The sequence below is a fragment of the Syngnathus typhle genome, linkage group LG20 (genome assembly GCF_033458585.1).
Source record: "Syngnathus typhle isolate RoL2023-S1 ecotype Sweden linkage group LG20, RoL_Styp_1.0, whole genome shotgun sequence".
In the NCBI taxonomy this organism is placed as follows: Eukaryota; Metazoa; Chordata; class Actinopteri; order Syngnathiformes; family Syngnathidae; genus Syngnathus; species Syngnathus typhle.
In genome coordinates, this window is record NC_083757.1 from 249,911 (window position 1) to 264,336 (window position 14,426).

Here is a 14,426-nt window from a genome sequence, read left to right on the forward strand (position 1 = left end):
AGCTGCAACGGAACAGAAATATTTGGGACTCAATATATACTACATCCATGACGCATGGCGTCGTCACAAGGTGGGCTGGCTGGCTGGCTGGCTGGCTGGATGGATGGCTGGCTGGCTGGCTGGCTGGCTGGCTGGATGGCTGGCTGGCTGGCTGGCTGGCTGGCTGGCTGGCGAGTGCTGAGAGAAAGAAGCAAGCATGCAACAACACCTGAAGGAAATACAGTCGAGTCAAATGCTTTTGTACGAGCAATTTATTCCTTCCGTTTTTCTGTGACGACAAGGTGTTTACTTGGCCTGAACTTGGTTCCCTTGCACAATATTTTCTCTTCCGACCACAAGCCGTACACCGGGCCCACGTCCACGGGCATCCAACTCCAGGCTCTGAGTCCCTTGTTTGTGTGTCCCCTGCGCAACGGTGACCTCCATCCTCTGCTGAACGATACCGGCGCTCTCACCCGGACCCGACTCGGCGGCGGCGGGCACCGGCAGCCCCGCGACTTCCCCTTCCTCTACTGACCGTGGGTCCACGCGGACAAGGGCGTGTTCTCGGTCGTGCCGCAGCAAGAAGGTGCCGTCCGGCACCTGCGCCGCCTCCACGGGCACTGCTTCTGCACCCAGCGCTCGCTGGCTAAGGTGGAGCAGCTCCACGGGTTTGACCACCGTACTCAACGGGCAGGACTCCTGCGCGGGACTAGAATCCACCAGCGTGAGGTCGGAAGAGGCGTGCAAGGTAACGCCGTCGGCTTTTCCGTCTCCGGTCAGCACGTATCGTGTGAAAAGTTGCGAGCCGGCGGGGAGCAGAGTGACAATGTTGGACGACTGGGCCAAGGAGGCGATGGGTAGGTCTGCCAGAGCCAACGGCTGAGCCAAGGAGATGGGCGACAGAATGGTGACCTGCGCAGGCTGACGGTTGACGCCGGTAAGGGGCCTGTGCAAACGAAGCCGCTTTGTCTGGCGCTTGATGCTACTTTTGGCGGCAGGGTGCGGCGGGCATGACGGCAGAGCTTGATTCCGTTGCTGCTTTCGCTGTTCCGCCAACTGCGACTCCAGGTCTGCGCGCAGCAAAACGCATCCGTTGCTCGTCCACGTGTTTGTTTTGCACACGGAATATGTAGGCGTTTTGTCGGAACTCACCGCAAAGGATTCGAAGAATTTGCGCCTGGCTGGGATGGGTCTGCTGCCGCCTCTTGGCCAGCATCTTCTTGACAGAGTTGAGCAGTCCAAACACCTGGCCGAGGTTACTCAGCGCTGCAACCTCTAGCAGGGAGGGAGGAATTGTCATCAGAGAGAGAAAGGAGCGTGGCTTTTGCAAACACCATTCTCCGAGCGAGCGAGCGTCGTTTGCTGGGACGTCCGTACCTGTGTTCTGCAAGACCACCGACTCCTTGAGCAGCTGCAAGTTGTTCAGCAGATCCAACAGCTCAGTACTGATTTTGCTTACCACTTCACCCAGCAAACCCACATCAGCAATTCCCTTCCAGAAGTTGAGCGTGTCTTCTACACACGAGCAGACAGACCGCAGTGCATTTGGGCTCTTTGAAAGGCGGGCGTCCTAAACAGAAGACCGCCGGTACCTGAGATTTCCCCAGAGTCGTGGCGGTGGTGGCGGCGGTGGGGCGATTCCGCCGACTTTGAGACGCAGTCCCTGGTTTCGGCCGCTCCCTCCGTCATATTGTCTCCTACTATCTTGCCGTTGGCAGAGGAGGACTCCTGCGCTGAAAGAGCAACGCAAGCCGGCCCGTTCCAAAGCCCGTGTACAGCCAAAAGAGCGATGGTAAGATTGGTTCTCACCTTGAGAGGATGTAGAGGAGAGTCCAGTGCTGTCAGGTGGGAAGCGCGTGTTGTTGATCAACAAGTCAAACTTGGTGCTACGGCAAGTGTTTGTACACAACGTCGTGTGTTGATAGAAGTCAAGTTGGCCCGAATCCATAATCTTTCTGGAGAGAAGCAAGAAAAGGAATGAAGCTACTCATCAATGGTGAGCTAAAGGAAGAAGGGTGTGCATCAAGCAAGCGGACCGCAAGCACATTGCTTTGGAATAATCCGTCTCTTTTCTTCCGCTGATCTGGAGTTAGGTGGGCCGGGAGGGGGCGGCAGACGTACGCGTACGTCGTGCGTCAAGACTCGACAATAACAGCCCACCTGAGCATGACTCCACCCATCCGGATTGCTCGTTTCCAGTCTTTCAGAGTGGCTTTCCCGGAAATGTGGACAAACTGCTTTGGACTGATGAGCTGATCGTCAAACTGGGGAAGAGAGTGGTGGCAAGGTAGAAGTGGATTAGAACAAAACACACACACCCATCCACGACCCCCTTGTTGTTATTATTAAACACACTTTGGTGTTGCTGCAACTTGGTACCCGGCGCCGCACTTTGAAATGAAATCCGACTGACCTTCACACATTTGACATTGATTCCTGGGCACACGAACTTCTTCACTAGTAACATTGCTTTACTGTCACCGCACGTTATAGGGCAGCAAATTTCAACGTCACCTTCCTCAGTCTCTTCTACAAGGAGGAAAAGACGCACGTGAAGCAAGACGGCAATAAGCGAGAGAGAGTGTTTTGCATGGTTGTGATCCTCTTACCCGGATGGCCTTCATCCGTCATAACGGACACAGCAGTTTCATCGCATTCTTCTCTGCAATGAAAGCACTTTGGGTTAATAATGAATTGTGGCTTTTGAACAGACCCGCCCCAGATCAATGACAGTACTATTAAGAAGAATAAATATGGACATTCCAAAAGATCCGTTTGCGACACGTCCGGCGGCGGCCATTGTTAAGGAGAAGGTCGACCCCTCGATGTTGTCGACAGGACTGCGGTCCCTCCCCGCGGATCTAAATCCAGCTCTTGCCAACTACAAATTTGGGAGTGGCAAGTGTGATTGTGTCATGGTCAGTCAAGTTGAGTTACCTACTCACCCTGCACTTATGGACTGGAGCTGAAGGATGACCTGGCTTTTATCGACAACATACTCTGTGTTAGTGTCACCATCAGTCTTCACCACGAGTACCTCCCCACTGGACATAGTTACATCTTGCGTAGCTGCCATCACGCTCTCTTCTCTTTTGTCACTTTTCCAACCATTCCATGTTGCTAGAACAGACAGATGGATTGTAAATATGAGCGATCTTGCGAGCATTCTCTTGGAAATGGCGAACTGGACTGCATGTATGTAGCGGCCATCCAATAACAATACATAACGGCGCAGATGTCGTACGTTTTCTGGATTGATAAAGGAGAACCTTCGGGAGCTATCACATTGCACGACGTACGTACTCTTCATTCAGTCTTCACAGTTGAATTCATACGTTTGATTTAGGAAGCGGAATGGCGTCCTTCTTGGCCTTGCTTGCACGGCTTTAGAAGCATCAAAGTCGACAAATCATCTTTGACTTGATACAGGGGGGGGGGGGGGGGGGGCATCGCTGGAAGGAAGCCATTACGTCTGTCTATCATAATGGAATGGCGTAACATATTGTTTGGAGCAGCGGGAACTTGATGACTCAATATCGCCCGCCATTCAACTTTGGCTGGAATTGTTACGTGCTACTACGTACCTACGAAACGTACGTGCATTTTAACGCTGCGTTCCCCCGTAAAATGACGTCTGCTCGTGCGGAACCACGCATAGCAAACAACGGCGGCACGGCGCGGCGCGGCGGGGCGGCGACGCAACAGCGACATCTCGTCAAAGAACAGCCTGACATGTGTTCCTTACGCAGTCAAAGGCATTCAAGACTGTGTGTTTTAAAAATCAAATTCAATGTCACTCCTTTACCGTTTGAGCGGAATTTACGTCCAGAGTCCGAAGAAGCCGCGCATGCGCTGTTGACTATTCCACTTTTACTTCCTGCTTCAGAGATTGACTTGTCGAAAACATCCAGCCCACAACTTTAGCAAATGCCCGATTGAATCATCTTGGAGCAGGCATTTCTACGCCGGACATCGTTTTCGGCCTTTTAGCCTCTTGCGGCTCCGATAGGTAGGTAGGCGTAGCATTCGCCTCAGTGATGTAATCGTAACCGGCCCGGCCCGCAAATTGCAAAAATGGGCGTATAATTGACGCCCGCTGATAAGCATTTGGGGGTGAGGGTCGTCTTCCCCCCCCCACAAACCCAAAACGGTCTTAAAAAAAAAAAAACCAAAAAAAAACCCTACATATTTTGTCCTCAAAAAAATGTGTTGTGCAATAACATGTCACTTGTGTGTATGTTCTTTTTTAGTTTGTATAGACCTTTAGCTTGTATCTTCCGATTTTTTATTTTAGCAGATGCACTGATCGGTTGGCACTTTTAATTTCGTTGTACATGTGACAATGACAATAAAGATCGATTCTATTCTAATACCACTAAAACAAAACGAAATCAACTCAAAACAAAAAGTGTTGCCCCCTGTCCAGCATGGATTTGTCAAAATCAAGTTAATCCAAGATGTAAAAATCTCCCGTTTAATTTAAGATTGGCATTTTTTTAAAAACGTTTTGTCTACCAAGTATTTACTCTAAAGAGAACTTGTTAAAAACATGGCATTTCCTCACCCAAGGGAGGTGCCATTTTTGGTCTCTTATGACCCATATTGACACATATCAACATAGGTATTATTAGTTGCGTGTTGCTGACATGCCAGGCTTTTGGGTGCACTAATGAGAAATATGCAGGGAAAGCTTTTCAGACTCCAAATGCGTTGCACAACCCAAAAAGGCAAACCATGTGCTCACCACCTGCGGGAGGGGCCAAAGGGTGCATCGTGAGCCACACAGGCGCCAAGGCACCTCGGCGGTCTGATCCCCAAAACAGAGGCTGCGAAGGTCACATTTTCATCGCCTTAACTCACGGCCCGTCTCCACAGAAACCAGGCCAGATTGGAGGGCTGAAACCAGGCCAGATTGGAGGGCCGGTTGTTGAAGGCTGCGTGAATTTGGACAGCCTGCGCGGGCCGGAAACGACGCCACGGCGCCGCTATATTGTGCGTTGAAGGACGCTGCCTATTCCTTTGTGCAGAGATAGTCCGCCTGTCCAAATTCACTGCGGCTTACGTAGGCGGAGCTTCCAGTGCTGCGAAGGACCAGGCCTTCATATCGGCTTTGGAGGACGCAGGCTGCCAATTTGGACACAGCAAAAGTGTGTTTCAACAGCAAAGTCTTACTCTGACCTCAAATTGTAAAGTTGGCGAGTAAAAGCAGGCTTTGTGATTCAGTATGCATATTAAAGACAAACTTGCACGATACGCGAAGGTTTATTCTGCAACATTTTCAGTGACATACATGGTTTTTTTTCCCTATTATAACAAAACGAGCAAAAAAGAGAAAGGGGGGAAAAAAACACAAAGCTTGCTTATCTACTTGCAGCCATGTCAAAAGGGTAGTGCTGGGGGAAATCGTGGATGACCTTTACAGCTTCGTTGTAAAGTTCCAGGTCTGTGGCAAACATGGGCAGAGTGTCAGAACAAGGATGAGATCAACAAATCAGAGCTCCTTTGACACGTTCATGACTTACCAAAGGGAATGCCCTTCTCGTCTCGGAGCATGTTGAATGTGGTGGCCCTTATGGCTCCTTTGTTAGACACCATTCCAATGACTTCCACAATTCCAGACAGCTCCTCTTCAAGCTGAAAGAAAGAAAAGTTACAGTCCCAATGATGGTCACGCACACACATCTGGGTGTGGTGAAATTAGTCCTCTGCATTGAAGTCATCCCCGTGTGATTTGGATCCATCCCCTGGGGGAGAGGGGAGCAGTGAGCAGCAGCGGTGCCGCGCTCCGGAATCAACTGGTGATCTAACCCCCAATTCCAACCCTTCATGCTGAGTGCCAAGCAGGGAGGCAATGGCTCCCATTTTTATAGTCTTTGGTATGACCCGGCCAGCCGGGGTTTGAACCCACAACCTTCCAGTCTCAGGACGGACACTCTACCACTAGGCCACTGAGCTGGAGAAGTAAGTAAGTAAGTAAGTAAGTAAGTACGTAAGTAAGTAAGTAAGTAAGTAAGTAAGTAAGTAAGTAAGTAAGTAAGTAAGTAAGTAAGTAAGTAAGTAAGAAAGTAAGAAAAAGAGAGAGAGAGAGAGATAACCTTGTTCACTGCAAATTGTAACATACAAATGAAGCTAAACTCAGCTTTGATAATGAAGCTAAACTCAGCTTTGATCCATTTATGAACTTGATTTTTTTTCTTGAATGAATTGAAACAGATATCCAGAAAGTGCAAACACAAACATTGTGATGTTAGTGCCAGACTGCTGAGGTAGAAAAGAAAGGTTATACAAATGAAATGACACATTACATTGAACTCACACTAACTCAATTGTATGAGAATGGTGAGTGTGAAATTGGATGCATATCTTGCTTCCACATCTCATCATTCTGATCTAAACCGTCCTGCAACATAAATGATCAATCGGGCTGGCTTGAGATGGATTGGAATCGTATACTCACAGGGTCGTTTAGCTCAACACACACACTTCTTCCTTCTCCGTCGGCGACAGAGAAGCTTTTCCCGGTGTTGTGTACCTAAACAACAAACAAATATAGCACGTTAACCATGAAGTCATAGCTCGTATGGAGTGTTCTAGTCACGACTCTTACCGTCTCAACATGTCCGACAAAACAGACGGGTTTGCTAATATATTGCGTCAGCATGGATGAGTTAATTCGAGGCTTTGGAGACTCCATCGTATTAGACATCTTCACGCAAAGACGCCCGACCAACGAGTGTACGGCGCCAAAATGTTGACAACTTACTTTTGTTATATCCTGTGCGCCGCGCGAGCGGGATTTTACCGACGACTCCACCAGTCTTATCCAGCGGCAAGCAATGGCATTTATAATGGAACATACCCAAGGTTCCTGTACGACGTATCCGCTGTACGTTAACTATTTAATTCCGGAAGAAACATTCGGAAAGACTGGTACGTCATACATCTATCTTTAATCTATATTTTCGAATTGAATTCGAGGATATATGTGCGTGTGTGTGGCGAGAGAGCGAACGTAAGCGCCCGCGCAACGACATATAATAACTAAACGTGAGAGATTTAGTGTAATATTACTGTGATCGCTGAAACACTTGGTAGTAAATGTAGTTTCTACCCGGAAAGGAGTAACAGAGGTCACAACAACACGGTCATTCTGAACAAATCCAAAGTGATCATTTCTTAGATCTTTGTAACGACAAACGGCTCGTCATATATCATTTACTTGACGTCATTTAAATACACAACTCCAAAAGTTGATGACTCATTTACTTGACGTCATTTAAGTACACAACTCAAAAAGTTGATGACTGTTGATTACGCAACTTCACAACAATGCAAGTCCGACAGACTGTAGTTGTGCTTCCTTCCAATCGAACGCTTGAAAGTACTGACCGTGCTGTTTGACACGCGACTGTTAATGTACCAATCCAGGGCGTGAGGGTGAGCAGAGCACCATGTTCTCTTTCCTGGGTTTACGTAAAGATCCAAAGAAGTCGACGTCAGAGAGGGATGCTGATGGAGGCTTTGTGATCATTGGTAAGAAAGATGATCTTTGTAGCCTGGAAGATCGGGTGTCAAAAGCAAGGTTGGGGGAACAAAATCCCCCCACCATTTTACGTGACCTACTGCAACGAACTGTGTCTACTTCAATTGACGTATTTTCCTATTGGAATTTGGCTTTGGGGCATTGATTTACACCAAATCCTTTGTAAACAACATGGAACGTGTTTGCCTGCTACTATTTTTCCCTGATATTGTAACACTGCGTCAAGGCAAGCCAGACCAAATCTCCAGCGATTTGGTCTGAATGAATTTCCATGGACAGGGGTTGGCTCCCCAAACAATCCACAAAACCCCCGCCCAATCAAACTATAATAAAAAGAAATACATATTTGCGTAAATCAGCAAATAGGTGAATCCGCCTGCCGCTGCCGGAATGCAAGTATGCAACGGTCCACTGTATCCATGTTTAGCTTGTTCCTTTGCAGGAGAAACAGTTGAAGAGCAAAGGCGGAAGGTGCAGTCGATGAACATTGCACAACCTTCAACCAATGTTATTGTCTTGCCATCTAAGGTGAGCTTTTTCCATTCAGAAATGTATGGAAAAGGTAATTTGTGCGCAATTATAGTCCACACAATGGAATTGACAAATGGTTTCTCTTTTATAAAAGCCATCGTGTCCAGCTCCAGCCCGCCCAGTGGAAACAACCACAAGTCCACCTCCATCACCCACGAACGTGGAAGATGGGTCCTCCTCCGTCACAGAGGCTTCTTCAATGGCCCCTGATCTCCTTGGTGACATCCCCTTCGCTTTGGCACCTCATGTTCAGGCAGTGCAGAGAGGTTTCCCTTCTCTTCCCGATGTACTGCTGTCCAAGGACATGAACTCTAGCCTAATGTATTTTCATTATGACTTCACTTTGGAAAAATCCATTCTACAAATTTGATCGTTTTCACCAAACCCAAATCATGTTTTTGTCTGTTTTGCATTTGTTTGCTACTGTACATCCTGTTCAGAGTCATGAATGGGCTTTAGTTGATCTCAGAGTTGGACAAGTGTTGTACATCCTATTTGTCAATCAGACATCAAGACAATCACACTAACTGCAGTGGTTACCCATTAAGATACAGTGAGTGGTTCAGCACTTGTTCTCCCCCAAATTCATCCTTATCACAACTTTTCACCAAATCAAATGAAGACTAAATGAAGTGCAAAAATGCGTCAAAAGGTTTGGTTACCATCTGGGATCCTACTCAACATGGAACTGTCAAAATCATTTTGTTTTCCCTGTATCTGACTACTTGAAGTCATAAACAATACGAAGGCATACGTAGTTTGTTGAATCTATCCTCCGCATCAACGGCAATAAGTGACAAGACGCCAACTGTGAAGAAGACACAATGACATCTTTTACTATACGTATAGGAATTATCCACACCATCGCTGCCATGGTATTTTCATTCGGGCATTTATTATTATTATTTTTTTAAAGCTATGCTCTTTACAAAAGCATGTAGAAACTGCCAACTAATCCATTTGCACTGCATTTTCGACGTGGAAACAATGTCAACGGTGTTAAGCAACTGTGCCTTATTGCTTTTCAGTCCACGCTAAATATATATTTGTTATTGTTTGAAGGGGAAAGCGTTAACACTGAATTACTAACGTGCCGGAATGACTTTTCTTCTCTCCAGCCAATTTGGGTCTTGCTCATTGTATGAGTGGTAACAATGTAGTAATACAGCTCATGTAAGAAATGTTTACCAAATGTTAAAAGTACAATCATAAAGTAGTATGGATTTCCTTCGTACATTTAAAACGAGATGAATGTGTACTTTCTAAATTTGTCCCATTAGTCGTCAAAACGGCTGGGCTTAAAATAAAAGGAGCCAACTGTGGTTCTCATCAGGCTTTTTCCTGTCTCCTGCACCGCGGTCTAGTTACAGGCTCAGGCAGAGCAGCGCAGCCGTGGGGCCATAGGAGCGAGCGAGCGAGCGTTTGTATGCGTGGAAAGCAGCCAGCCAGCCAGCCAGCCAGCCAGCCAGCGAAACAGCCAGCCAGCCAGCCAGCCAGCCAGCCAGCCAACGAGCGCACCCCAACTAACTGTCTCCTGCTCTGCTCTGTTCTTCCCGGGCGGTTAGCTGGAAACAAGGACGCTGGAGTGACCTGGTCCCGTCCCGTCCCGCCAGCCCGGGTGCAGGCAGGTCGGATATCTATCCGGCTGCTTGCTTGTTTCATTGGCATTGTCGGAGCGCGAAGGTAAGCAAGGTAAAGGCGGAGGATTTTGCAGCGCAGCTATCTAGCACGGCGCTAAGCTAAGTAGCGCCCGTCCGTCCGTCCGTCGTTCCCTGCTCAGATGGAGCGATGCTAGTACCAATACTCGATCGTCAAATAAGGCCATCGAAGCATAAGGCGCTAATACCAACGTGGACAACAGTGGAACGAGCGCATCATGCGCATGACGTTGTTGGAGTCTATTCGGCTTATGGATTAGGTCACACCATTAAACGGAACATTTAGTCAGTCTCCTCTTATGTCAAATGTGTGCGTTGTTTGCTTGCCAGCGTTTGTCATCATACGCCACGCCACGTTTGGTTTTGGTGAGGATGATCATGACAAGCCGAAGTAGGTCGGCATTTTTCATCAAAACGAGTCCACTAATGCAAATGATTTGTTCGTCGAATTGTCATGCGAAATATAAGTTGCTCAAGTTTGCTATACAACGTCTTGGATTTTATAAGGAAGACAGACCAGTGACAATTTGACTTGAAACCATTCAGATAGTTAGGATATGAAATCGTTCTGTTTATGCACGATAGCTTTGGACATGTTATGATGACTACAGGCTTGCCCATTTAATTGGGTCACTAGGAATAAAAACAGTCAGCGCGCGCCTGGGAGGGAGGGAGGGAGGGAGGGAGGGAGGGAGGGAGGGAGGGATGGATGGATGGGAGGGAGGGATGGATGGATGGATGGATGGGAGGGATGGATGGATGGATGGGAGGGAGGGATGGATGGATGGAGAGGCCGACATATAGAAGGTGTATAACAAATGTTTGTTTAATGTGTTATCCTCACGTGGGTCTCGGCTCTTATTATTTTACTCATTGACTTGAGTGCGAGATAGAGTCAAGTAGCAGCAACAATAAACTATAGAAGCAGGGAACGGCGCGTGCTTGTGGGAGTTGCCACACATTCTGAGGGAAATTTACCGAAGTCAAATTCCTTGTTTGGCACGCTCAAACATGGCGAATAAAAAACTCTTGAATCTTGAAATGATCACTCGCTACATTTAGCCAATTCAATCCAATACTAAGCTTGTCATTGCTAAATAACATTTAGTAACTCTTAATGTCTTGAGGCATAATCAATGACTGAATATTCAGTAATGAATTAAATGAGTCTGATAGACACAACTTGAATTCCATCATGACCTTATTTCGATCCCTCAACGCGGCGTTTTGTACGTCATAGTCTTGCAGCTAGAGATTAAAAAATGGCGCCTCCCTTAGGTGAGTAAGTGCTATGTTTTGAACTTTTTTTTTTTTTTTAGAATAAATATTTGGTAGACTAACGTCTAAAAAAAACCTCTGTACCCATTTCAGACTAAACAGGAAGGTTTGACATTTTTTACTGTGCCACAGTTCTGACTCTATGCAGCTATAGTCATGGCAAAGTATCCGTCCGTTTTCAACACCGCCCATCCAGATTTACCGGTGAGGTCATTTCATCTAAGCATTTGGATGGGAAGCCCTCTTCCGACCATTTCCTTGGCGTCAGAAAGGAGACAAAATCGGAAGTAGAGACACATGACAGTGTTTGCGCGTGCGTGTGCGTGTCCCTCAGTACCTCAGTGTCCATGTCCAAGTCAGCCCAGATGCCACTGTCCAACAACATAACGGTGTCAAAGCCCTCAATCTCTCGGGTGCCCAGCAGCATGGAGGGCATCAATCATGAGCTGGAGAAGGTCTTTATCAAAGACAACGGAGAGAAGGAAGAGTTGAAGGTAGCGTTGCGCTCTGTTGATCAATGTGTCATTTCATGGATTGGCTTGTAGTCGTAGCAAAGCACAAGAAACAAATACAAGAGCGGCAATGAGGAGACTCGAAGAAAAGAATCCCCCTGATTTGTTGCAGTCTCTGGAGGTGCCCGATGGCCGTCGAGCGCCCTTTCCTCCGCAGCAGCGCAGCGGCTCCGGAGGCACCGACATCCAAATTCCATCAGGCCCCGGACGGTCCAGCAGTTGCTCCAGCCTCTCGCCCTGCCCCTCACCCGCCGCCTGTCCGTCGGGATCACACGACAGCAGTCCCTTTTCCACCGAGGATTTACTCGATGATCCCGATAAAGGTTCAAAACCTTTTCTTTCGTGAGTGTAAAAGTGAGGTGGATGTCCGGGTTGTTTTCTGTTTGGGTCTCGGGATCCATCTCATCTGCCTCGGTCTTACAATCGACTTAAACGTACTTTTCCCATGTCGTTGCAGACAGCGAAAGTAGCTCGCCCCTCCCCAAATTTGCATCTTCCCCCAAACCCAACAACACCTACATGTTCAAGCGAGAGCCGCCCGAAGGTTGCGAAAAGATTAAAGCCTTTGAGGAGATGAGGTAAGCGGAGTGATACCTGCAGATGCTTTGAATGCAAACCCGACGACATCGTCCCAATGGATTTTCTTTTTTTTTTTTTATGGTTCTGACCGTCTTTCAGCTCGAGGCAGTCGGCGTCGGCCGCCCTCTTTTCCTGTCCGGACAAAAACAAAGTCAACTTCATTCCAACTGGCTCGGCATTCTGCCCCGTCAAACTCCCGCCGGTCCAGTCTCAAGAGAAGGAGGAGGACGACGACCACGACGGGACAGAGACGGCGACGACGCACGAGGCTCGAGCCTCCCCGGCTGCAAATGATCCTCCCGGCCCAGCCGGCGCCTCAGCGGAGCTGCCGCAGACAGACAGTCGAGCCCTCAGCTAGTAGCGAGCAGAGCTGGTCTCTAGCTCCAGGTTTGACCTTTGTGACTGACTCTCCCAAAACACCTTCTCCTGCCATGCCACAAGAGCCTTGGTATCTGTGTGCTGACCCCTGCGAGCCCTCTCTCTCTCTCTCTTTGTCTCTCTCGCTCTCTCTGCATGATGTAGAAACTGTCTCCACCACCGCCACCACCGCCACCACCACCACCACCACCACCACCAAGAACCACTTTGCCACCAATATTCTGTCCTGTATTATTCTGTCCATGGTTGTGGCCAGGAAAAGAAGAAGTTGTATTGTGCAGGAACCATAGGGATCAAAGTGGAAGGGATGTGTATTTTAAAATGATAGTATATTTCTTATGATTAAATGATGTATTGTGTTCTGTTTGAAACATTTTCAGAAAGAATAAGCTCTTTAAATGGAACGTGTGTGTGTGACTCTCGGGCACAAAAACGACGGGTAGTCGCACTGGCGTGCTATATGACCTAGAGCCCATGAAGCACTGACTGTGAAAATGATCGCTTGGCACATTTGTGATTGAAACACCAGAGAAATAAGTAAAGATCACTTCCCAGCTAGAATTGATGTCAATTTCCTACCTTAATGGCTCTGGGGGAAAGAAAAAAAAAGGTGTTATTGAGCAGTGACAGAGAAATCGCCACGACTTAAGTGAAAAAACACCTATGGTATTCTCTTTGCACTCCCAGATTTCATTTCAATCGACGTTGTTGCTGCACATTGCTGTCAACTAAACTGTGCATACAATTAGAAATGAGTATACTTTTAAAAACTCAATTGCTCCAATGGAAAAGTCTTCAATGATTATCGCTAAATAGAAATGAAAGGGCGACCAGACCTAACATGACGACATTTGTAGCGGTAAAAAAGAAATGGCCATTTTGCGGTTACAACACGCTAGTCCAGCAGATGGCACTCTTGAGCCACAAAGCAATCCAAGGAGCACAATGGAGCTGCATGGAGTTCCCTCGAGTCTTGTCTGATCGAGTTAACATAGAGGGAAGGTCGTGTTGGCTGGCTGCCAGGGATATATTGATTTGGGCCCCTCCCTCAGTGTCTCAAATGAGAAGAATCCAACTTAGGTCTCTTACCTACTACCCCAAGTCAGCTGGGGCTAGCTAGGCTGCATCCATCCGTTGGCCTCGCTCGGTGCAGAGGTTGCGGCTTTCCGTTACGGCTCCGCTCTTCTTCCTTTGTGGAGTTTGCATGTTCTCCAAACGGATCGAACTGAACACAGAATAAATAAATAAATAAATAAATAAATAAATAAATAAATAAATAAATAAATAAATAAATAAATAAATAAATAAATAAATAAATAAATAAATAAATAAATAAATAAATAAATAAATAAATAAATAAATAAATAAATAAATAAATAAATAAATAAATAAAAGTATCTCTGCAACACCCAGAGGGATAGATTAAACCTTTCTACAATCCCGGAGATTGCACCATGAAACGTATTTGAAAGCTAAATAAGTGCATTTTCCATGATGCATTTAACGTACAGTAACTCACATCAAGATATACCTTTGTATATGTACACGTGTTTGTTCATTTTGGGGATTATATATTGATAGGCATATAGAGCGATTTTTGTTTTCAATGCAATACATTGCAATTGTTTGGTCAGCTATTGATTTTTTTTCTCTTAAAATGATTTGTTCCTTTCTTTCATACTCACAAAACCTTGTGCCTTCTGCTTTCATTCAAAGTGCCTGAATTGCACTTGGCAGTAGGGCATACACAAAGTAGCCCATGCAGTGAGAGACACTTTGCACTTTTTCAATGAGCGGGTGCCCTATGCTGCCAAAGCTCAGTGCAGCCAGTCTAAAAATATGTCCAAATGCGTGCACGATTTTGAAGGAGGCCTTTGTGAACGTGAAGGAGCTCGTGGCCAGCTTGTCATCTCTGGAGATGATGCAGAATGGACCAACTGTCAGATTCTCTCTTTTGTGCGTCCG

General features: G+C 46.9%; 4 protein-coding genes across 15 annotated transcripts; 2 read left to right on the forward strand and 2 right to left on the reverse strand.

The window, feature by feature from the left end:
• Nucleotides 1–236: 236 nt before the first annotated feature.
• LOC133144326 (glucocorticoid modulatory element-binding protein 1-like) lies at nt 237–4,045 on the reverse strand. Of its 7 annotated transcripts, none has more exons than XM_061266917.1 (11): nt 3,788–4,045; nt 3,041–3,102; nt 2,928–2,963; nt 2,592–2,644; nt 2,497–2,511; nt 2,143–2,246; nt 1,792–1,937; nt 1,575–1,715; nt 1,360–1,497; nt 1,135–1,257; nt 237–1,052 (listed from the first exon to the last, which is right to left on the reverse strand). In XM_061266917.1, the coding sequence occupies exons 4-11, from the start codon at nt 2,604–2,606 to the stop codon at nt 286–288; spliced, it is 1,449 nt and encodes a 482-aa protein (XP_061122901.1). In that variant the 5' UTR covers nt 2,607–2,644; nt 2,928–2,963; nt 3,041–3,102; nt 3,788–4,045; the 3' UTR covers nt 237–285. The 7 variants fall into 7 exon arrangements, with proteins under 7 accessions (XP_061122901.1, XP_061122899.1, XP_061122897.1 ...); XM_061266915.1 differs by having other exon boundaries at nt 2,396–2,511; nt 3,788–4,043; XM_061266913.1 differs by having other exon boundaries at nt 2,396–2,511; nt 2,928–3,102; nt 3,788–4,042.
• A 1,180-nt stretch (nt 4,046–5,225) lies between these two features.
• rpa3 (replication protein A3) lies at nt 5,226–6,739 on the reverse strand. Its single transcript, XM_061266927.1, has 4 exons — nt 6,590–6,739; nt 6,440–6,514; nt 5,505–5,616; nt 5,226–5,425 (listed from the first exon to the last, which is right to left on the reverse strand). Exons 1-4 carry the CDS (start codon nt 6,686–6,688, stop codon nt 5,343–5,345), a joined length of 369 nt encoding a protein of 122 aa, XP_061122911.1. The 5' UTR covers nt 6,689–6,739; the 3' UTR covers nt 5,226–5,342.
• A 15-nt stretch (nt 6,740–6,754) lies between these two features.
• Nucleotides 6,755–8,807, forward strand: umad1 (UBAP1-MVB12-associated (UMA) domain containing 1). 4 transcript variants are annotated; one of them, XM_061266922.1, is made up of 4 exons: nt 6,755–6,912; nt 7,411–7,515; nt 7,953–8,053; nt 8,151–8,807. In XM_061266922.1, exons 1-4 carry the CDS (start codon nt 6,819–6,821, stop codon nt 8,424–8,426), a joined length of 576 nt encoding a protein of 191 aa, XP_061122906.1. In that variant the 5' UTR covers nt 6,755–6,818; the 3' UTR covers nt 8,427–8,807. The 4 variants fall into 4 exon arrangements, with proteins under 4 accessions (XP_061122906.1, XP_061122907.1, XP_061122908.1 ...); XM_061266923.1 differs by having other exon boundaries at nt 6,758–6,912; nt 7,968–8,053; XM_061266924.1 differs by having other exon boundaries at nt 6,851–6,994.
• A 138-nt stretch (nt 8,808–8,945) lies between these two features.
• glcci1a (glucocorticoid induced 1a) lies at nt 8,946–13,022 on the forward strand. Of its 3 annotated transcripts, none has more exons than XM_061266919.1 (5): nt 9,410–9,748; nt 11,327–11,486; nt 11,617–11,827; nt 11,962–12,082; nt 12,183–13,022. In XM_061266919.1, exons 2-5 carry the CDS (start codon nt 11,340–11,342, stop codon nt 12,439–12,441), a joined length of 738 nt encoding a protein of 245 aa, XP_061122903.1. In that variant the 5' UTR covers nt 9,410–9,748; nt 11,327–11,339; the 3' UTR covers nt 12,442–13,022. The 3 variants fall into 3 exon arrangements, with proteins under 3 accessions (XP_061122905.1, XP_061122903.1, XP_061122904.1); XM_061266920.1 differs by having other exon boundaries at nt 11,417–11,486; XM_061266921.1 differs by lacking the exon at nt 12,183–13,022 and having other exon boundaries at nt 8,946–9,739; nt 11,617–11,846.
• Nucleotides 13,023–14,426: the final 1,404 nt, after the last annotated feature.

Coding starts and splice junctions, on each gene's coding strand:
- LOC133144326 (XM_061266911.1), bottom strand. CDS start 3,693: ATGTCGCTGTTGCGTCGCCGCCCCGCCGCGCCGCGCCGTGCCGCCGTT. Junction 1,258..1,359: donor GGTGGTCTTGCAGAACACAG/GTACGGACGTCC, acceptor CCTCCCTGCTAG/AGGTTGCAGCGCTGAGTAAC. Junction 1,053..1,134: donor AATTCTTCGAATCCTTTGCG/GTGAGTTCCGAC, acceptor TGCTGCGCGCAG/ACCTGGAGTCGCAGTTGGCG.
- rpa3 (XM_061266927.1), bottom strand. CDS start 6,688: ATGTCTAATACGATGGAGTCTCCAAAGCCTCGAATTAACTCATCCATG. Junction 5,617..6,439: donor GTGTTGAGCTAAACGACCCT/GTGAGTATACGA, acceptor TCTTTCTTTCAG/CTTGAAGAGGAGCTGTCTGG. Junction 5,426..5,504: donor CGAGAAGGGCATTCCCTTTG/GTAAGTCATGAA, acceptor TGTTTGCCACAG/ACCTGGAACTTTACAACGAA.
- umad1 (XM_061266922.1), top strand. CDS start 6,819: ATGGCATTTATAATGGAACATACCCAAGGTTCCTGTACGACGTATCCG. Junction 6,913..7,410: donor AGAAACATTCGGAAAGACTG/GTACGTCATACA, acceptor GTACCAATCCAG/GGCGTGAGGGTGAGCAGAGC. Junction 7,516..7,952: donor TGGAGGCTTTGTGATCATTG/GTAAGAAAGATG, acceptor ATCCATGTTTAG/CTTGTTCCTTTGCAGGAGAA.
- glcci1a (XM_061266919.1), top strand. CDS start 11,340: ATGTCCAAGTCAGCCCAGATGCCACTGTCCAACAACATAACGGTGTCA. Junction 11,487..11,616: donor GAGAGAAGGAAGAGTTGAAG/GTAGCGTTGCGC, acceptor GATTTGTTGCAG/TCTCTGGAGGTGCCCGATGG. Junction 11,828..11,961: donor ACTCGATGATCCCGATAAAG/GTTCAAAACCTT, acceptor ATGTCGTTGCAG/ACAGCGAAAGTAGCTCGCCC.